At 47.3% G+C, this 22500-nt stretch overlaps 1 protein-coding gene across 1 annotated transcript in view; it reads right to left on the bottom strand.

The window, feature by feature from the left end:
- Nucleotides 1–22500, bottom strand: part of elp4 (elongator acetyltransferase complex subunit 4) — a 54386-nt gene that overhangs the window by 8292 nt on the left and 23594 nt on the right. Inside the window, exon 9 of the mRNA XM_012827016.2 lies at nucleotides 22456–22500. This exon is cut by the window's right edge and continues 62 nt beyond it. Coding sequence (XP_012682470.2) covers nucleotides 22456–22500 — 45 coding nt within the window. The remainder of the gene's footprint in view (nucleotides 1–22455) is intronic.

The following is a 22500-nucleotide window of genomic DNA, read 5'->3' as shown; positions in this document are numbered from 1 at the left end:
CTCCATGCAACCACACTGAAAGCAGTTGCCCATAGTAACCCCCCCCAAAAGAGGAGGCATGCTGCACTCCGCCAGTCGGCCCTGCTGACTGCAACCATTTGCAGCACAAAGATGGCGGCAGTATAAGGCTTAGTCAAATATTTAACTAAAAGGTATTGGAGTATTGAATGCATCTGGTCTGGGTACACAGCCTCTCTATGTCGGTGGCCACTCACTGGTGTCCGATGATTTCTGCAAGGCACACAACACTCAGTGTATGTAACCTCTATGGTACACAAGACTCAGGGTATGTAACCTCTATGGTACACAACACTCAGTGTATGAAACCTCGATGGTACGTTCTGCCTGATAAAAGTGTGAGCTAAATGGCAGGGAAAAACACGACTATAAATAGTGCCTGTATGGAATAAAGTCCCTTGGGATTCTTTAGAGAGGAACCATTTGATGAGGGGGTCTTTATAGAACGCTTCTGGAACCCTTCTAGTGTTGTGTGAGTGTGGTGTACTGCTGAGAACAGGGTATTGAGTCTATTTGCTAAAAAATGATTTGGGCAGAGGCTCTTTGATGGTGCGTTAGCATGCAAATAAACAAAACAAGAAAATAAACAAACAAACAAAAGAAAAAACTGATTCCTCCTGCAAAGCCAATCATTTGATGCAGATTTGCATTTGATGTAATGCATTCATAAAAAAAAGAGCATCACCATCAGGGTTGGTAAATTTACTCTTAAAATTAAATATATTACATATAGGTATTTATAGGTATATATTATTGAAAATAATTTGACTTAAAAAAAAAACACATTTTGATATTACTTACTTTTGGCTACATCTGCACTACTACATACACCCTCAAATGCAGGATGAACCAGAGAGTTAGAGGGCTATTAAAAGTGGAGGGTATGCTAAATGTAGTGAATGGTCCTTTTTTAACTAATACAATTCAGAATAGTTTTAGAGTTACTAAGTAGAGTAGCTTATTACTCATTAAGGCACCTATAACGTTAAGGTATTTCCCACATGGTAAGGCACTTGCTCAGGCAAATTGGCCCTTCCACAGCTTAGTGTGTTGATAGCACCTAGCAGCTAGCGTAGCATTCCCCTCTATAACGATTGTGAATGCAAGGTCAGCGCCGAGGGACAACCCCAGCTCAGGACCCACACAGCAGCAGGATGGATGCAGGCCAGCACACAGAGGCCTTCTCAAGGTTCCTTATCCAGTTGGGCATCTTATGCTTTATTTGACGGATCCCTCTCAAGAAAAGTCCGAACAGGTCATGAAGACACAGTACCACTGATGGTGGGTCAATTTAGTGACTAATTCATATTAGTGAACCCCACTTGGATGCAAAGTTAGTAAAAAGTAAAAGCTTTTAGGACTAAAACTGCACACCTGTGAAACCTAGTCCATCAACTCCTTTTCAAAACAAATCACCTGTGAAAAACATCAGCTAGCCTAGTTAGCCTGATCTGCTAAGCTCTGTGGGACTTTAGATGGAGGTTGAAAAAAACTCTCCCATCTCTCTGCCTGCTCTGTCCTCTGGCCCTTCTTTTTTGACCTGTTCTGCTGTTGTCCCCACAGGCACATGGATCCCAGCCTGGTCTACGTGAGGCCGGAGTGGGCTCAGCCACCTTTAGGGTCTGGCGGTGGGGAGGGGGTGTCAAATGCAATAGTGCGTCACCTCGGCCACCTTGTCAAAAATTTCACATCCTCCCATTTTACCTCTAACCTCAAGGTCCTGGAATCCACAGGAGAGCTGTCTCATCAGATTTGTTTTAAGAGTTTTTAGTCTTTTTATTTTTAGGATAGCAGCAGATTCATCTGTTTCAAATGTGTGGATAACTGTTACCACTCATTTTTGTGATCGAAAGATCATAGTTCACCTCACTGTGAAGTAATGGCATCATTTCAAATATTTATCCATGCATTCAGGGTGCAACAAATAAGCTTCACCAGGATGCAGCCGGAGTAGCCATGGACAAAACATGAGCACCAGCGCTGGCTTTGCTGAGGCGGGTTGTTTGTGCCGTGGATGCTTTTAGAGGTGAGGCGGGCTGAAGGTTAGTGGATGTTTTTGGGATGCGGGCATCACTTCAGGTGCTAGGCTTGTCAGACAGGGTTTACCTCAGAAAAGTCTCCACAAATAAAACAAAAATGTATGTTCGTGTCTGCTGATCCCAACCAAGAGTCCCTAACAAAGTCTGCAAAGGTTTTTTTGTCTCAATATCATTTGCGTGTAAATTATTCATATGTATGTATTACTGTTATTAATGTAGTCCCCCCCCCCCCTCTTTTTCATCAAATACTCCAGCAATAGTTTCATCTCTAATCTCATGTTAGGTAATGTAAAGCCCTGTCTTCAGCCACTCAATGAGAGCTAGTGACATGTGTTTTTTTTTTTTGGTTTTGTTTTGTTTCAAAAACTGCCCCCAATGTATATTCATTGTCAACTTCATTTGCATTTCTCACTGAATGAATTGAGCTTTTTGACAAGGGTCAGGAACGGTGCCAGGCCAAAAGAAGAGTTGTGGTTGGCTGGGGGGATTACTGTTCTGAGGCTTCTCCGCAGGAGACTGCCGAATAGGCTCCAATTACTGCTGGGCGGCCTGTTTCATTACAGGGGAGGGGTGTGGGGAGGGACAGGGGTGGCGAGAGGAGGGGGGAGGGAGGGGGAAGGAGAAGTTTTGGGGACTGACCTGACAAGACGAGAGCGGAGCCATTCAGAACTTCAGCTCAGCCATAAAATGGATCCCCTTGAGCTTTTGCATAACAGAGTGTTTATGTCAAGGGCCAGTTCATGTTAATGATGACAACAGATCTAAAGCCCACTACGAGAGGAGCAGGTGGGGCATGGAAAGGGTCCCATACCCCATGTAAACCTCCACAACGCCATGAGGAATGCAAGCTCTATAAAACAACAGCAACAAAAAAACAAACCAAATATTGAAAGATGTAGATATAAAGCTCAGAAGTTGTGTCTGGTAAAGACGTGCCACCATGCTTCCATCTAAGAGGCAAACACTAATCCCTTTGCCTGAGAGAGTGACGGCTTCACACAAGGAGGCGGGTGTGACAGTGTGCTGAGAGGAGGGGGAAAAAAAAGGAAAGAAGGAGGAGGGGAACAAGCCACTTTCTTTTAGGTCGGCGGCTTGCTGTGAACTCTGATCCACGAAAGAAAAGAGAGAGCGAGTGAGAGAAAAGAAAAGAGGCAGACAAAAAAGACGACGAAGAAAGACAGCAAGACAGAGAGAGAGAGAGAGAGAGAGAGAGAGAAAAAAGCCATGTGCTGGCTACAGTCTGAGCTGTGCAATTGAATTTCACACAATATGAGGCAGCAAATGACATGTAAATTATGAGCAGCGGACTGCTTGCTTTTTCCTGACAGAGTTAAATACTGGAGGTGTAAGTGAAATCATTAGGGGCGCTGCGGAGGGCAACAGTGGGGGCAGACCGGGTTGGAGACACTCAAAGGTCTTCCTCGAGCTCCAGTGCACAGCCAGCCAGCGTGGCGCGCGCACACACACACACACACACACACACACACACACACACACACACACACACACACACACACACACACACACACACACACACACACACACACACACACATATTTTCACACTTGCACCGACAGTGACAAGTACACACACATACATTTTCACTAACTTCACAAACAGTGATATAAGCACGTGCACACACACACAGAGACAAATATGCCCCCCCGCCCCCCACACACACACACTCTTACGCCTTAAGTCTGTGACCCGCTTCAAAACTCCCCTTAGCTGCCACAATGTGAGCGAGGTCCGCGATTGTGTTTGTCCACCTGAGTATAAAATAGACATTATGGCTGCCGCTGAGCGGGCCTGCCACGAAGATGCCACGGCCTCGGAGGGGAGCGGGCATGAGTGGATGCACTTCACTGCCCCCCAATTCCCCTCACCAATTACCCCTAAACAAATACACACAGCCCACTGGCAACAACAATCACAGATAGACTGAAAGGGAAGAAAGGGGCGCCCATTTTGGGAGCAATTCGTATGCATATCCAAAGTCCTTTTGGATAATGACAGGGCGGAAGGGGGGACAGCGAGTGAGAACAAGGAGGTAGGGAAGGAGTCCTTTAAAGGAGAGAGCGCGCGCGTGAGAGAGAGAGAGAGAGAGAGAGAGAGAGAGAGAATGAAGAAAACACCATTGAGGCTTGGCTAGACCCCGATTCAGAGCGGCGAAGGCAGATTTTCCCGGTGCATGTCACGCAACGCATCAGGGTGCGAGTGTTGTTGGGGAGCTCCAGGCTTAATTGCCCTAATCCTCCAAGCATTAACAATACACTATCTTTGTTTTAAAGCAGCACCTTATGGGACAAAACGCAAGTACAGCGAGCCACACATACATAGGACATCCAAGAGAACGATGGAGCAGAGGAAGGTGGGGGGGCAGGAGAGAGTGAAAAAAGGAGGGCAAAGGTGGATGTATACAGTCATTATTGATGTTGAGAGTGCACTCCCCTCCTCTCTTTTCCTCTCCCTCCCCTTTCTACCGTTTTTCAATCTCTCCCACAGTCGGTCTCTCCATGGGGTACACAAGTGAACAAGTGACCTAAAAGCCCGAGGGCCACACAAGCCCATAGCCTCTCTCTCTCTCTCTCTCTCACTCTCTTATTATCTGTCTGTCTGTCTGTCTGTCTGTCTGTCTGTCTGTCTGTCTGTCTGTCTGTCAACCTCCTCCCAGGCTCCACACGCTGGATGAGTTGGTGGGCACGAAGAGGATGGTTTAGGTAACAGAAGGCATGGGCCGGTCCCTGTGGTGGTGGTGGTGCAGCCCGGGTCAGCATCTTCCCTGGACTTCTGTCACACTGACTTTCTATTTCCCCGACTCCCTCACAGTCTCAGATGTGAAGGCAAACAGACAGACAGTTGTGACATAACAGCGGGGAAACAAATAAAGATTGATACTAATCGCAACTGGCATACCTCTCCTATATATATAAGCGGTCTTTAATGGGAAATTAAAGGTCATTTTTACAGCAGAGAGAAATGCTGTAATGTTTTCTCTTCCTTCTCCCCTTCCATCCTGAATCAAAAGCCCCTCGGGGGGCATTCAGAGTGAGGGAGGAGGAGGAGGCCGAGGAGGAGGTTGGCGCTCAGAGCTGATGACTGTGCCTGTCACCAAGCTGCTCCGTGGAGGTCGGTACACAAACACCTGGCCAGAAGTCACTCCCACCTCACCTGAGCGGCAGACACGCCCACTCTGAGCCTATGCCCGCGCACGCCTGACACCCAAAACGGCACACACACACACACACATACTTACACACACACACGCTGCCAGTTTTCAACGGGCACCAGGCCGCTGGAGGGCATCTCGGCGTGTGAGCACTCAAGTGGAGGTGACAGGTACACCATGACAGGAATGAGATTAGCAGCATCTCTGCTATGAAGAGTTAATGGGAAACCAGCACACCCATCAGGGCGGGGGGGGGGGGGGAACATCTCACGAATAGTCAGAATACCTGCCTCCGCTGAGCCGTTGGAGGACGGGATACCCACCACCCGCCTACACACACACACCTCCCTTCTCTCTTCTGGGTGAGACAGAAGCCAACACCTGGGCTAGGTACAGGCTGTAAGGTGCCGAGGTTCACAGCGATGGTTCCCACGAGGAGGAGAAGGAGGGTAAGTGACAAACAAAACTCTAAGTGCTGTTTGGCCAGTGAGAGAATGCACTGTGGAGCACCACCAGAAGGATTCATGTGAAACATGCCAAGGAAGGAAGGGCAAAAATGTCAACAATGCGCTGTGGCACCCTTAAGCTCACCAGTTTTTCGTGGCCCTGCGTGACCTGAGGTGAAAGGGAAAGAATGTTTTGAACTAGAGCGGTATGTACTGAACTGTACTGAAGGATGCTGAACTGTGTTTGGATCACGCGAAGCTCTCTAGCATTGCTGGATATTATCCAAAGGTACCATCAACTGTCTATTGTACAAAAACAGTCCCACCCAATACAGACACACTGCACAGATAGGAGTCAAACTCTAAATGCTGTTGGTTTTGTCTGCGGAGGCGACTCTCCCTCCACTACACTGACCCTTTGGTGCCCCCTCTATTGGACACTAGTCTCTGGCCCTGACATGTCTCTTCTCCTGAGCATGCAGGGATTAACCCTGACAACGCTATACCTCCAGGGCCAAACGGGCCATCCTCGGCTACTCAAAGCATTACTGAAACCAGGGCATGTTGGCTTACATCAGGCCTTGGGGCTTAGTGCTGAGGTCAGGGGGGAGTCAAAGACCCCGGCTGAAGCAACAGAGCAGCTCTCAATAGAACTGCAAAGAAGCTGATTTTGGAAGTTCCCACTTGTGAAGCATCCTGAAGAGTCTGTGATTGTTCATGAAACACAGGAGGCCGTTGATTGTTCACACAGTCACAGGACTTGGGGGTACAAATGAATTTAACAGATTCTTCACAAAAGCAGGGATTTCAACTACACAATTTGACCACTGAATTAGGATTTCTTTAAGCCCAACATGGCCAGTGCCTAAAGATTTTTAATTTTCATCAACTGACTATAAGCCTCAAAGAATAACATGTACGGTAAAGAAAGGCAGCTATGCTGATCAGCCAGCTCCACCCCTCCCATAAGTGCTGATTAGCACACTAAAACCAGCCAGTGTGCTTAATTGATTGCTGGCCCACAAGGACCATTCACCCCTGAACTCAGGGAGAGAGTGAGACGTCCCACGGCGGCCATATATTTGGTTGCGAAAAAAACTATTAATTTGTCCGCTGCCAAAAAATGACTAAATTAACACCGATAGTTTTCCTGTTCCTGGCAGGTTTCATCAAATTGTTAGCCCACTCCTCCTCGCTCCCTCAAAGGGAAATTAATTATTTCACATACACGCCGTTCCTTTTCACGAGCCAGAGGCTTATTTGCATTGAGGAAAATTCAGCAGAAGTAATTGATGCACAAGCAAAATACTGGCACTGAATGAACCCAATTTTCATTCCAAATTTCCTCCCAGTCCCCCAGGAACAACTGTATCAGACAAGGCTCTGGGGGGAAAGGAGGAGGCCAAAAGGAAACAAACAAAAGGTAGGCAGACATGAATGGCAGATATTACGGTGAGCGGGACAAAAGGCGCTTTGCCCAGATGTTTGACGTCTCTCGAATAAGGGACTGAGGTGACCAAAAATAAATAACATGGCAGACTGACAGTTGATGTCTTCATCTAAATGTAAGAATTTACATTCCAATTAGGGAGAATTTACATCTTAATCAGGGTTCGATGTTCATTGCTCTGTTTTGCCCGCTTTTTTTTTTTTTATTCCATCTTCCTCCCCCCGTTGCCGGTGAGAGGTGCTGCCGGTAATGATGAACAGGCGCACTGTGCCTTGTCAACCGGAAAGCGAGCTTGCAGACGAGACGCTCCCGACAGCGCAATCCCGCTGCCCCCTCTCTCTGCTCTCATCTGATAATATTTCTCAATTCAAAGCTCACGCGCGGGCGCTGGGAAATGCGTCTCTTAGAGAGAGACTCTCCGTGAGAATACTAAACAGGCTCATCATATTCATCATGGCAGCGTAATGGCCTTGTCTTGGGCTCAAAATACTCACCACTTCCATTAGACAGCCAGCTGGCTTAATGCACACTAACACTCCAATATCGTGCAGATGAGAAGTGGAAATACAGGCCCTATACAACAGAACAATAATCTGTACTGGAATGATTTTTGAGCTCCCAGAAAAGGTTCAGGGTGAACTTTCTTTTTCCATGTTATGTAACAGAGTGGTTGGTTCAGTCAAATCAATGTTTCCACAGGCCTTTAACTGACTAAACTTCAGCAGATATCTCAAATGATCTGGTATTTGGTTATTTGGAACATTGACATTCAAGCGAAATGTGAGTGAAATTCTCCACCAAAGGGACAATCTCTTTCAAAGACCTCAAGACATTTCAGTATTATTACTGACGAAGAACAACAGAAGATAAGCAGAGCTACGTAGCCATGTTTGGCATCAAAGACAAAGACCCATGAACCTTGATCAACATCAACCATACTAGGCCAGTCTTTTTTGCACAACCGGAGTCAAAATGGAGACATTCAACCGTCAAGGAGAGCCCACGCTCACTCCAAGACCTGAACTGAATGAGAACAGATATAAAAGAGCTATCTACACTAGGTGTGCACACCAAGATGCAGGCTCCATCATCCGTATCAGAGCACAGCCCTTTAGCTAAGACCCTCTTTGCTGCAACGGCTTTAATTCCAAGCCATAATTGTGTCGTGCTAATGAATTTAGCATCACTGGCCTCCTACATCATCTTCCTTAATAGGGAGCCAATGATAAGAGAGAGGCAATCACAGACGGCCTCGGTGAGCTAAATAATAGAGTGCTGGAAAGGTATAAATCAGTTTAATACACTTCACGCTATTTACGCTCCGCTTTAAAGCCCTCACAACCAAGCCCTAGTTCACACAGAAGTCAGGCTAAATGATGCATACTTCATGAAATTGATCGCTTTTATCGCATTCGCCAATCCCTAACTCCTCCTAACACTTAAAAAAAGGTCAGTATGTATATTATGTGGAAGAGGGTTGATCTCATTTCATTGCTGGCAATTAAGACGACAGACGATTCCCATTTCCTCTGCAATGGACACTCTACCATGATTGGAGGGAGAAAAAAAAAACACTTTCTACAGAACATGAAGATTTAAACAATTGAACACGGTTTCTTCAGTGCGCCGATGAGTGTTCGTGTTTGTGGCGTGTGTGACAGGGAGAAGGTGTGAAGAGAGGATTCAAACTCAAGTGGCACCTCGCCTTAAGCTTCTGCTTTTGGCTTCAGGCCCAGAGAGCTCTTCAGGGGGAAGCACTTCACCTCCATAGGATCAGCCCGGTGAAGGTCCTTCCCAGTGTGTGTGTGTGTGTGTGTGTGTGTGTGTGTGAAGGGGGGGCTAATCAGCAGGAGGCATACTAGATTTCGGCTTGGGGACAAAAAGCACGACAGATTAATATTGTTGAATTGAAGAGAGCTACCTGAAAATATAACAAACAGAAAAGGACAGATACTTCTTCCTATACTCCTAGAGGTTTGAGTGTACTACTGCAGGTTTTTGGAGTGCACACAGGTTCACTCAAAGAACACACGCCTAAGAAGAGGTGAAGGCGACGGGGGTGGGGTGGGTGGGGAGAGTTTGGGCGGGGTCATTTACAGTAGCTCTGCTGGGCTGGCAGGCGCAGGGCCAGGAGGCACGGAAGCACCAGGTGCGCTTCTCGTCGGTGCCGGTGCCAGAGCTCCGGGCTCCGTCGCCTCCAGCACACACACACACACACACTAGCGTGCCATGTGTGCCAAGGATGTTTCGTGAAAAGGCAACCGAATGCTTTCTCTAAACACACAACCCATCCAAAGACAAAAATGTACCATCCATCAAAGGCTTTGGTAAGGTGCCACCAAAGAGATGTTTTTATCTTTTTTTGAATTTATTTTTTGAATTCTTTATTAGGAGGAGAGAGAAAAAATGCACACATGATAAAAAGTGAAAGGGTACAAATCTTTTCCATGAAAGAAATTTCAGATGGGACAAAATTTGGATGCAATGGCAGGTTGGGGAAATTTAGGGGTTTTGCACTTCAGAGATGAACAAGAGAAAAAAAAGTAGTCCAGTAAAAAGCCCATTGAATGGGGTGAAAGGGAGAAACAAAAGGGAGGGATTAAAGTGAGCGTGGGGGACTGTGAGAGAGAGAGAGAGAGAGAGAGAGAGAGAGAGAGAGAGAGAGAGAGAGAGAGAGAGGGGGGAGAGAGTGCACCACTTTAGCCCCTGTGATACCTTACTAATGCCTGCTCTCATATTCACGGCTACACATGCTTTTGTGCTCAGCTTCTCCCTGGCCCAGCATGCAAACCTGCCTCTCACAGCACACCCAACCTCACCAGCCACATTTACCCAGGAGAGACAAGCATGCACACGCACACACACACACATAGATACACACTCACGCACACGCCTCACAGACACACGCACGCACACACATACATACACACACACACACACACACACATGCATTGAGCCCAATTGTATGGGTGGGATTGGCATCATACATAATGTAAATGCACCTACATTCAAAGTAATGACTCAGCAGTGTAGATCTTCATCATTCTCTCTCCTCTTTCTGCCAGTAATGCAGGCATGACATATAAAATAGCAGGATACCTGTGCAGCACAGACACATCTATGGGTCCTACTGATGTTTTGGCTATTTGCTATTTGCTATTAACGATGATAGGTGGTGACCAATTGACCAGATTTTTTGGCGGTTGAATAAAAGTTCACTGAGACTGTCTGCCATCTTTTGCCTTTTCAAACCCCACTTCTCGTGTCTTTTGGCGGGCTTGGGTATTTAATAATTTGGACCTCGTTAACCTTCAATAACGGGGATGCTTCTGTTCGTGCCTCAGACCCACAAAAAGGGGAATCTGCAGCATAGAACATTCATAGGCCCTAGTTAACTTTTAAAGAACTCTTGATTATCTATGAAGACAAGGAACTTCACACCCAGACCCTGCTGCCAATCAAAAAACGACTCATGCATTTCAGATAAGAGCAGCATGCTTATGCATCAATAGGTGCAATTCAGCATTCGCTTGCACGCAAGCTCGGCAACACACTACACATTAGTGTCTTCATGTCGCAATCCATTTTGGCTATTGCCGTAATTACGATACAGCTCCGACAACACGGAGTGTAACAAACACTGGAGCTCAGGGCCATGGCTAAATGCCCAGTGTTTTCCGGTGTCTAAGTGCTAAGCGCTAACAGTCCATCATCTGACTGCATGTCCTCTAACATGAAGGCTCAAATAGCACAGAAACCTCAGCCATGGGGATGTTCTGACACCAGGGTGTAAAAAAAGATGGATGAGGAAACATATGCAACCACGTGAGCCAAAACTGGTCTCAGTATCCTTAAATACCAAACCCTCTTGCTACAACATCTGATAAACCACATCATTCACTCACACATAAATATCTACGCTATTAGCCTAATCCATGTACATGTATGATGTTGTCCCTTTGAATGCTTGAAACACACATATGTGGAGACCGGAGTACATTTAATCTATTGAGTTCAGGTATAAGGAGTGTTAGGAAGAAAATGAGTAAGAATAGTATATCTTAATGTGCACATTCAGTGGCTGGGTTGTGAGTGTGTGTGTGTACATGTGTGATTGAGTGTGAGTGTGTGTGTGTGTGTGTGTGTGTGTGTGTGTGTGTGTGTGTGTGTGTGTGTGTGTGTGTGTAGGGTCTCTGTAGACCGCAGGCACGCTAGGGAGAGGTGAGCTTGTCACTGGCCATTAGCATCATTGCTGCTGAGATGTGAGGAAGACGAGCGTGGTGGGGGGGTCGGCAGCAGTAGCGGTGGCGGTGGTGGTGTATAGGCGTGGGGGGTGAGGAGGGTGGACGGGGTGCAGCCAGTTGTATGCATAAGCGTGAGGGGAGGGATAGGTTTATCTTCAAGCCCCTCCAACCGCCTCACGGGAAAATCTGGCACGCAATTGACCAGCGCCTTGTCAGAAGTTAAAACACTGCCAGTACACACATACGCATACACACACCCACACACACACACACACACACACACACACACACACACACACAAACATACACACCCCACACTCTGAACAACAAAATGTTTGACAGCTGGTGCAGATATTTGAAAAACTAGGAAACAGGAAATATTTTTCTAAATCTATATTATATAATTCTATATTATAACATGTCTATTATTTCCCATAATCTAGCTTGCTTTCTCTCCCAGTATATCTCTTGGAGTTCATGCTGTAGCCAGGTTCAGAACAGCACCTTAGAGGGCCTGATGCCTGAACTGAAGAGCATTAGTGTTTCATTTTTTACCAGTACCCTCAATGGTGTGGAGGGTCGATGCAAATAAGACTCATTAGCATCACCACCCAGTCTACAGACTGACCGACAGCAGAAACACACACACACACACACACACACACACACACACACACACACACACACACACACACACACACACACACACACACACACACACGCACACGCACACACAAACACACACACACACACAGTATCTTAACCACAAGTAACGCAGGCTTAATGATTAATGCATAACAATGGTATAATGGGCTGAAATGAACTCCTCCTTCTCTCTCTGGAGTTTAACAGTCTGATTCGCAGGCTAGGAGTGCACTCATATTCAGTGTATTATTAATAGCAAGCCCTCGCCTTCCTGCCTGCGTTAATAATTCACCAGGCATACACGTGTTAACATCTGTAAATATATTACTGTTTTTCTGCAACAATACTTCGAAGCAAATAAGCAAAAGATGGTCAATAGCCACCCAACACCGGCCATGTCAGTAAATAAGTCGCTGACAGCTACTCAGTTCCAATTTCACATCTCAATTCCGAGAGTGACAAAACAAAGCCAGCCAGTGTGTGTGTGGATTTGATGCTGTGCCGTGTTTGTTAGGCTATTTGTACATGTTACTTCTCCCTCCATTCTCCCTAAAACTGTGAATATTTTAAGAAATGAATTAATTCATGACTTATGCTGTAGTGATTAGTAGTGATACATCTGCACTTCTAATAATTCTAAATAATTCTATTCTTTACCACCTTTGGTTATATTCTAAATGCATTTCATTGCCATAACCCCCTTCAGCACAACCCTATCCTAAAGCTCCTGCCCCTTTCCTGCCTCTCTCCAACCCCCCCACTGACCCCACCCCCACCACCACCACCATTAGCCACGATGGGAAAGTTTGTCTAGGGCACAACATTAGCTACCGGCCTCTAGTTCATGAAGCGGGGTCGCCCAAACCCCAGTCAGACAAAAGCACATGGGCGGGGCCTTCTCTGCCCCCAGAACTCCCTTTGAAGTGGGCTCCTCTCTCTCCTCCCACCTCATGAATAAAATATTAACCTCAATCGCAGGTCACTCATTACTCATCATTACACATCTGCAATGACCTCCATCATCTGGGCCCATTCAACAGGAGATGATTCGAGGGGTAAGAGTGACCATAAAATTCATTATCTTCAACAACTTGATCTGGTGGTCAGCTAGCTGGTAAATTCAGCCCTTTTAAAAGGTCCCCCCTATAAAAGGGGCAGGAGTACCAGCTGTGACCTCAAGAAGCATCTCATGAAAGGGGTAAAATGAGTAAAGTGTAAGTTACAATCAGACTCTTCCTCCATTGCCCAGTGAATAGGAGATACAAGCAAACAAGCTAAGGCTGGATGCGTGGTGACCCTTTGATAAGCCCCCCAGTTGAGGATGAGACCAAGACATAGTATAACATGTAGTTGATGTATAAAGTGAACACATCTGACATTATAACATGTAATATTCCATATGTTATCCAACATACAACATAGTCTTTTTTTAAATCTCAATGATTTTAAAGGGGCAGGTCTGTTTATGAAGTTTATCACCTCAGCCTTCTTTGCTAACTCCTTGCTAACTCCCTTCATGTCTACCTCTTCCCCAGAGCTGTGAAAGTGTGGGAAAGTTATTTTTAGCGTAGATGCCGGGACACACAAAGCAGCCGACAGGAGAGAGGACTGAAGAGAGGAGAGCAGAGGAGAGCAGCATAGTAGAGAGCCCTTCTCCCCTCCTGCTCCGGATCAAAATTCCACCTTTGAACCAGCCGGCCGTGCGCCCTCCGCCCGGGCCCAGGTGGGGGAGGAGGAGGTGGAGGTGGTGGGGGAGGAGATGGAGAAGGAGGAGGCAGAGGAGACTGAAGCCTTTGCTTCACCAAGCAACGTGAGGATTGCGGGGATTTAAAAAAAGTACAAACAAAACAAAACAAAGTTGAAGTTCCTCGCTGTCCTCCCACAACCTGTATTTAGTTCCATTTGAGTATGCCCCGTGCTGGCATAATGAGGTTCTTCTGATTCCTTTCTGTTTGTTCCATCTTTCGTTTTTCCCTGGAAATGTTGTCACCGCCGACAAACGCACTCTGGTCAGGGAAGACGCGAACCGAGCCTGGCAGCCCCACAATCGGGGGAGACGTGTTTACGAGGACGACTTCGCAGAGGTCCCCCTACGTGGCGGCCGCAGATGAGCTTATGTCAGGGGCATTTACCCCCAAAACAGCCACAGATCTGCCACTCTCCCGCACCCTGCCAAACAAGCAACATCCTTAGCAGCAGCAGCATGTCCAGGGAGAGAGCGAGAGAGTAGGAAACCCAGCTCATGCAGTGTGAGACCAGACCCCTGTCCTTACTTTAATCCGGCCTGAACGGTGCCTACGCTTCAAGGAGCAGCCTGCCTTAATGGCTGCTGAGACGTGGTCTCGGCCTCTGCCGCGTTCAGCGCTAACCGATTTAACAGCTCACTTCCATGGCCTGGTTCAGCCAGACCGCTCAGTGCTAGATTATACCAGAATGAAAGTGATGGTTGGGTTTGTTGTTGTTATGTTTTTTTTGTATTATTTTTGGGACAGCTTTCAGATTTGTTTCGGGAGTAAGAAAAAAGGGTTTGTTTTAGGTTTGTAAAAGTTAGAAACTTCTTGGTGACAAGATGGACTACCACCTTGAGGAGGACAAATCTTTCTGTAGAGAAACGGGTCACATTAAGAGCTCATTTTATAGAACTTATTTCTGATAATGCCAAAGTCATCAATGAAGAATACGATATACGATGATACGCAGACAAATGCGCACCTTTAATGTACTGTAATTACTTGAAATATTTGCTAATAAAACAACAAGGGACTAGGCTCAATCTTTGCACACGCGGCCACTTCAAGGCTTTTTGCCGTGCTGCTCTTTGACAGACAGGTGCGTATTTCACGGGTCCTTAGCTGAATTTGTCAGCAAACCAGAAGAGGTGGCCCGTGTCTGCATCCTCAACAGAGGGGCAACGCCCGAGGAACAGACCCAGTGAACCCTGAACACACACACCACACACACACACACACACACACACACACACACACAGACACAGACACACACACAGACACACACACAGACACAAACAGACACACACACACAGACACACACAGACACACGCGAGCCAGGTAAAACACAGGTAAGGAGCAGGGCGGATTTGGGTGTGTGTGTGTGTGAGGATGATGACATTTCAACTGTTTCGCCTTTGCTCTTTGATCTTTCCTTCAGTGGAATAGCACAGTCATTTGCCTCTGCACTACTGAGGCGCATGAATCACAGAATGTTACAGTACGGAGCTGTAGGCCAAATCTCTGCAAAACTGCACCTCACTGAAGGAAAAAAAGAAACAATGGAATAGTCAATCCTTTTAGATGCAAGAATCATTCCTTTTTCTTGTTTTCTTTTTTCCTCTTTTCAAGTTCTTAGATCTACACTGATGCTTTCAAAGTGAACTTCAAAAGATGACCATGTCAGGCATATCACAAGTCATCCACATTTTGCCTCTGTAGGGCCAAACCATGTCAGCACCACACCCTCTGCAAAACAAAAACAAAGGACCATGGATTTAATAACCAGAACTCCTGTTTCTGTCTGCTCATCCAAGTAAGCGTCGAGAGGAACCGTGTCTGGAGTGACACAGTCACACCACCGGCCTTCGTCACCACTTGTGAGGACGCGTGATGTTTGGGCTCCTCCTGAAAGTTATCCATTTGAGGCATGAAATATGGATTGTGTGTGTGCTGCTGCTGCTGCTGCTGCTGTAGCTCCTGCTGCTGCTGATGTAGCTCCTGCTGATGCTACTACGCCCGTGTGGTGGAGGCCAGCTTGCCCAGAACTGTATTCACACCGCCGCTACTGCTTAAGTGAGACCGCGCTGAATTATGCATGCTGATCTGATGTATAGCACTAAGTCTTTCACAAGGGCTCGGCTAGTGTGCTGCTCTGGGATCACATCGCGTGCACTGGCCTGGCCAATGCAAATCACACACACAAACACCCACACACACACACACTCAAACATGCACGCACAAACACAGAGACACACTCTATAACCCCGTTCCTAGAAACGGCAGCACAATAGAGCCCAATTTTGTCATTGCCAAGAGAGGGATCAATTATTTACTGGTTGTATGATCTCAAGAATCTCTTCTGATCAAAGGCAGGGCCTGAGACAGATGTATGGAATATTTAATAAATGGAAATTAAAAGTTAATCTTTTCTCGGAGGTAAGGTGCTGCACGAAAGCTCTCACAGTCTTAAGAAAGACTAGCTGAGCAAAACAAAGTCAGTGCTACATACTAAAAGAAAGGCCTGCATCTTCTTTATGCACCAAAAGCATAAAATATTCCCATCAAATACAGGGCCTATGCTACTGATGTCAGTCGTCCCTAGCTCTGCCCAACGTCTGTGAAACTCGTCTCATCCCTCTCCTAGTGTCCTGGGCAGCGTCTCGCAGGACGAGCCCCAGTCTAATTAAGCCTGACCTGCAAATCACTTAGTCTCGGCGCCACAGCTGCACGCGGCCACGCCCGCTGCTCATCACGCGCCCATTAACGGCACTCCAGTCCGTGGCCTCGGCGTCTCCCAGGGCTCGCCGGCGACTCCGTCTCCGCCCTGCCTCTTCACACGCTGCAGCCACGGCACGGAGATGAACGCTGGGAGCTCCCCATTTTCAAGGCTTGTCCGTGACACTCAAGTCATTTGGCAGTTGGGCCCTCATTTCCTCTTCTCAATGTATCTCTCTTACCATCACAGTTCACATTCACAAGCAGAGACATTCTGGGAGTGTTCTTTCTGATCTGTGATCTTAGGGTTACTAAGCACTGAAAGTGAAAACAGATAGAAACCTCTTTATACCGGCCTCTGACAGACAATTACAACTTCTATATGCGATGTCAAATCCTCTATAGATATTATAGAATGGGATTTGATATGGCTAAGATTCCCCGATACCATCTTATTTACTTATGGAATAGATGTGGCCCTGGCCTGGCGGATACGGGCTAAGATTCCCCGATACCATCTTATTTACTTATGGAATAGATGTGGCCCTGGCCTGGCGGATACGGGCTAAGATTCCCCGATACCATCTTATTTACTTATGGAATAGATGTGGCCCTGGCCTGGCGGATATGGGCTCTGTGCCGGCAGAGGAAGCCTGCTAACTGCCTCAGTGCTGGTATGGGGTGAAAGTAGGCTGGCAAAGACGGGCTGGTGCTGGTGAACAGTTTGCAGAGCTGCGAGCAGATTGACAGCGCCTTGGCCCAGACACAACCAATCAATCAGGATTGGGCCCGAGGAGGCGAGCTTTCACAACAATAACACAAAAACAAAAGCCTGATCCAAACGGAATGCGTCCATCACGCTGAAGTCGTTTGATGGCTCAGGTTTGACACATTAATTTCATTAGCCAACATTGCACTGTTGTCATCTGGCAAAAAATCGCTCCGTCATTGAAACGGTATGTTCCCTAAACAATATCCTCCTCTGAAACCGCAAGAACCAGTCCATTCCAACGATCTGGCAAACAGCAAAGCAAGGGTGGTGGAGGTGGTGGTTGTGGTTGGAGGGGTTGGAGATGCTAATTATATAAGTATTTAACTGCCATCGGTCCTCACTGTTCCTGAGGCTCCCTGATTTTCACCCTTGCTAAGACGGGGTTAACTTGACACAAATCCTGGGGAGAGAGCGTTCTTGTCTCATGCCTCACCTCATGACCACCCCCTCACAAGGCCACCCCCACCCCCAGTTCCTCAGACATCCCCAAGGTGAGCTTATCCCCAGTCTGGGGGTGTCACAGGCAGGGTGAGAGCGCAGCCAAATGCCTTTCACATTCCTTCCTCAAGCCTCAGGTGAGCACCCTATCATTCTCAGACTAGCAGGTCAACGGTGAGCCTGTGTGTAGTGTGTGAGTGTGTGAAGGTGATAGCGTTTGTGTTTGTGTATATGTGTACAAGTTTGTTCAGGTCTGTGTTTGTGCTTGTTGAATGCGTGAGTGAGTAGATTGCGTATGCAATTATATTGCGCAAGTGTATGTGTCCGTATGTGTGTGTGTGTGTGTGTGTGTGTGTGTGTGTGTGTGTGTGTGCATTTCAGTGTTTGTGTCCATGTTGAGCAAGTGAATGACTGACTGGGTGTGTGTGTGTGTGTGTGTGTTTGTACATGTGAATGCGTGTGTGTGAGTGTGTGTGTGTAGGAGTGCGTAGATGTGAGAGCTAATCACAGATTTACACCTACCCCCTCTACCTGCTCCAACAGGGCCAGGGGTTAATTCTGCCCCAAGGGCAGTAACTCTAATTGACTGCTCATCAACCGCCAATTGAACTCTAGCTGTCATTTAAGCGACCACTGGAGACTAACTGGGAAAAGCCTTTCAGCGCGAGTTATTTCACCACATTCACACACGGCACACTGGGCCCAGTTTGTCAGAGGCTAGCATGGTGTGAAAATCTAAATCACACAGCAGTTACAGGTTAGATGAGAACTAGTCCTATAAAATGCCAATTCACTGGTGGAATACCACCAAGCAGGTGAATGTTCCAGAACCTAACAAGAACATTTTTGAGAACATTTATACTGATGAGTCAAAACATATCTTTAAGTCAGTTGAGTCAACATTTTAACAAAGGAAGTTATTGTGGTGTGTACATTTTGACAAATTAATTCTGTCAGTCAGTGAGGTTGACAGGTGATGCGTGACAGGGCTGCGGTTTGGAGCGGAGCACTTCTTGCACTCTCACCTTCTCCAGCTCACACGGTTCTGTGTTCGGAGCTGCGTGCCGATCCCCACATGTGACCGGGTCACCGTCAGGAGCTGCCTGCTGAAACCCCTCCTGGCCTGTCAATCAACTCTCAATCTCACGAGTCAAGCATCTCGCAAATGCAGAGTCACCTCAGAAAAGGTCAGGGAAAGGTTTGAAAGCGTGTGTGTGTGTATTTGTGCGTCAAAGACAGACAAAGAGATGGTGAATAAAAGGGAAAGAAGAGCTACAGATAGATCGCATAGCTACAGAACAGCTCAGCACCTGTCCCGCTGTTAGTGATTAGCTTAGCGCAGGCTGCCGACGTGAGTGATTAGCTTAGCGCTGGCTGGCTGTTGTCTGTGTGGGCTTTCTAACATGCATAGCTCCACGTCACGACTCGATCGCTATCTCTGCTGTCAGTCAGAGCCATTCCTACACACGGACGGTAGGGGTCACCGCTAGGTTACGACACGTAGACGGGTTGGAACGCAGACTATAACCCCCCACGGCCCTCCCTCGGGGGGGGATTGGTGTAGACTAGCCCCCCCCCCCCCCCAATCTACCTCCCCTCAACCTCCACCTGCCGGCTGGCTGTCCTCTCTCTTTCTTCTGGAGGTAAGATCGGCATGCACTGGTCGGCACGGGGCGATGGTGCTCGAATGTGTGAGCTGGTGACAGCCAATCAGAGTCGGAGTGAGTCATGGGTAAACAAAAGAGACTCTGTTCCCGCTGACAGCGATGGCAGACTGGAAAGTCCCCTTCAGACGGAGTTCAGAACTCCAAACTCAAAAGAAGTTCCTCAACTCAACAGGGTCAGTTCTTGATCTGGATGGACACCAATTTAGAACAAACTGGTTGCTATTACAATTTCCAAACTGCAATCAATCTAAAGAAGCAACATTTCTTTGTACAACAAATAGGCTGCAATGGCTGTCAAGGTGTCCTAAAATGATGAGGCAGAAGCAACGACTGATTGCAACAGAAAATATCATATAACTGCCAGTCAGTCAGAAAGTATATTTCCTCACTGTGGCATAAAGACAAAGTACCAGCTAAGAAAGGTCAAAGGACACGTCCACTTCTCATACATGTAATACGTTCATAGGCTGCCTGCATGTGTTGTTATTGCATAGAGGTCTTGTCTGGCCAGATAAGCCTGCCGGAGCTCTGGTCAGGGGTGAGGGGTGGTCAGGGGTGACCCAGAGAGGGGAAGTGAGTAGGGAGGTGTGGGCCTATGCCCCCGTGGCTCAGCACCCTGTGGTTGTGTGTGTGCTGCCTATGGGGCTCTGGGGAGAGCAGAGCACAGGGTCAGGGTGGCGAGGGAGCACAGGGGATTAGGGGCCACGGTGAGCGCTGGCTTAGTCATGCCCTCCACCTGCCCCCTCTACCCCCAACACACACACACACACACACACACACACACACACACACTCTCAATCAGGCGCACACACACACACTCTCAATCAGGCGCACACACACACACACACACACACACACACTCAATCAGGCGCACACACACTCGGAAAACACACTCAGTCACATGGAGACGCACTGGTGCCTTACTCATCTCTCTGTCTCGCAGTTTTAATGGTCGGGTGTCGAGCACCATACCTTGAATGCTGGCTCTCAGAAATAGGTCAGAATCAACACCAATCAAAGTGCCGCTGCTATACCGGGACCAAGCTGATCTCGGGGACACAGCTGCCTTTAACGCTCATTTCTATTCTTCTCCATTTCTATGAATCATTCTGTTACTTCTCTTAAACTTAAAACATATCAGGTGAATTGGAAATTGCCAAGAACACAAGCATGGCACAAATTGGTACCACAAATGGAGCTTAAGTTCACAATTGTTCACAGCGTCAAAACAAAAGGCTAGTAAATACATCCAACCTAACAAACACTCACTGCCCCTCAATATGGTCAGCCTCTGTCTTGACCAGACAGGACAACCAAACCTCCAGCCCCTCGGAAAAAACCCGCTAAACAAAAGCCCAGACAAACCCCCTGGCCATGGCACTTCAGTGGTGCTAATACAGCCCCATAGACTCACAGTGAAGAGGTGGAGGCCTCTTGAGCTGTGTGGTGGGGCAATTAAACGGCCATGGAGGATAAGCACCTTGACTTTATAGAGGTCCATAAATCAGCAGTGAAGTGTCTGTGGAGGAGTGTGAAATGGGCTTCTGAAGGGGGCGAGAGAGGGGACCCTCCACCTTCTCCCTCGCCCAAACAATGGGCTTCATGATTAACTATTAACAGCCTCACGGTGATAACATAATGAGAGGCAATGATGGGGCCTTAACTAAGAGATGGACCCCCCCTTTTGATGTTGCTCTGGAGGGCAGGTCTTCCGTTGATGGGTAGGTCGAGTGTAAATGCTCGTTTTTTTGTGAGTTTGCAGAGTTTGTTAGAGAAAGTGTGTGTGTATGTGTGTGTGTGTGTTTGTATGTGTGTGCATTTCTAGCATTCTGGAAAGTGTGCTTTGTAGAGTCGCCCAAATAAACTCCTTTCTTGCTCGAAAGGGTGTTGGAGAGGTAAAGGTGCACCTTCCTTTTTGGGGGTGTAGAACAGGCTGGGGGGGGGGGGGGGGGGGGCGCTGGCAGGCGTTGCCATTGTCTAATGAAGAGGTCAGGCTAAGAGGGTCAACGGGTCAGGAAGAGGACAGCGTCACACCACACCAACGGTCAAAGTCGAGCACAGCTCCACCAACCAACCCGCAGGCCAAAGGGGAGAGCGTGCAGTCGACTACTCACTAGCGTAAGCCTCACAAACAGCTACAATCACCATATCATGCTACAACAGCTACAATCACCATATCATGTCACATTCTATTCATTCTCGACTCAATTCCGAGATTTGAGGAGTAAATCAACTAAACCCATTTAAGACGACTCATCTCCACTACTCACACAAGACATGCCGACTACATTGACAACTCTTGGGGCACAGGAACACTGAAGTTGTTCCATCATTTTAATATATTTACATTATGCGTCATCTCCGTACTGTCCTGCCGAAAAGCAGCACACTTAACCAAGACAATGATGACAACGACACCGTCTCATTCTAATCTCCTATTCATGAGGGTTTCACCGAAACGCTTGAGTGACTTTGAAGTGATTTTGAGGAAAAGTGTGTCAACTCTTGCATTTAATCGATAGCTTCACCTTTAGAATTGACACCCAATAGTGGAAAAGAACAAACAGAACCTGCCGGAGCGTGACAAATACAAAAGCCGATGCATAATCATGACCTCTTAATGTGTGAAGCCATTCGAGAGGAAAGAAATAAAGCAAAACTGAAGAATAAAAGCTTTTAGAGATTATTTCCCCCCCCCCCATCCGGCTTGCTCTCCCAGAGGAAATCTTCCACTGTTTACAACCTTACTGCTTACAGTCCTCTCCCAGAATAGATGGACCAAAGTCACGAGAGGAACCGGTAGAGGAATGGAGAGAGGTGTGTGTGTATGAGAGAGACGGAGAGTGAGACCGAGAGTTGGTGTGTGTTTTGTGACAATAATAGTAAGGACGTACAGTAAAGTGGTATGTAAGAAACTTGGGTAAGAGTGTATAGGAAGGTTTGACAGTTTGGGGCTGGTATGTTGAAGTCGGCCTACAGATGCAGTGAGCAGTGATAGCTGTGGCTGTGGCTGTGTCTGTAGCTGTGGCTGTGGCTGTGTCTGTAGCTGTGTCTGTAGCTGTAGCTGTGTCTGTGTCTGTAGCTGTAGCTGTGTCTGTGGCTGTGGCTGTGGCCCACTGTACCTCAATGGTGAACTGCTTCCTCTTGAGCTTGAAGGCCAAGTCTTT

Source organism: Clupea harengus, chromosome 6 (genome assembly GCF_900700415.2).
Source record: "Clupea harengus chromosome 6, Ch_v2.0.2, whole genome shotgun sequence".
Classification (NCBI taxonomy): domain Eukaryota; kingdom Metazoa; phylum Chordata; class Actinopteri; order Clupeiformes; family Clupeidae; genus Clupea; species Clupea harengus.
This window is presented reverse-complemented; position numbering and strand designations above follow the sequence as displayed.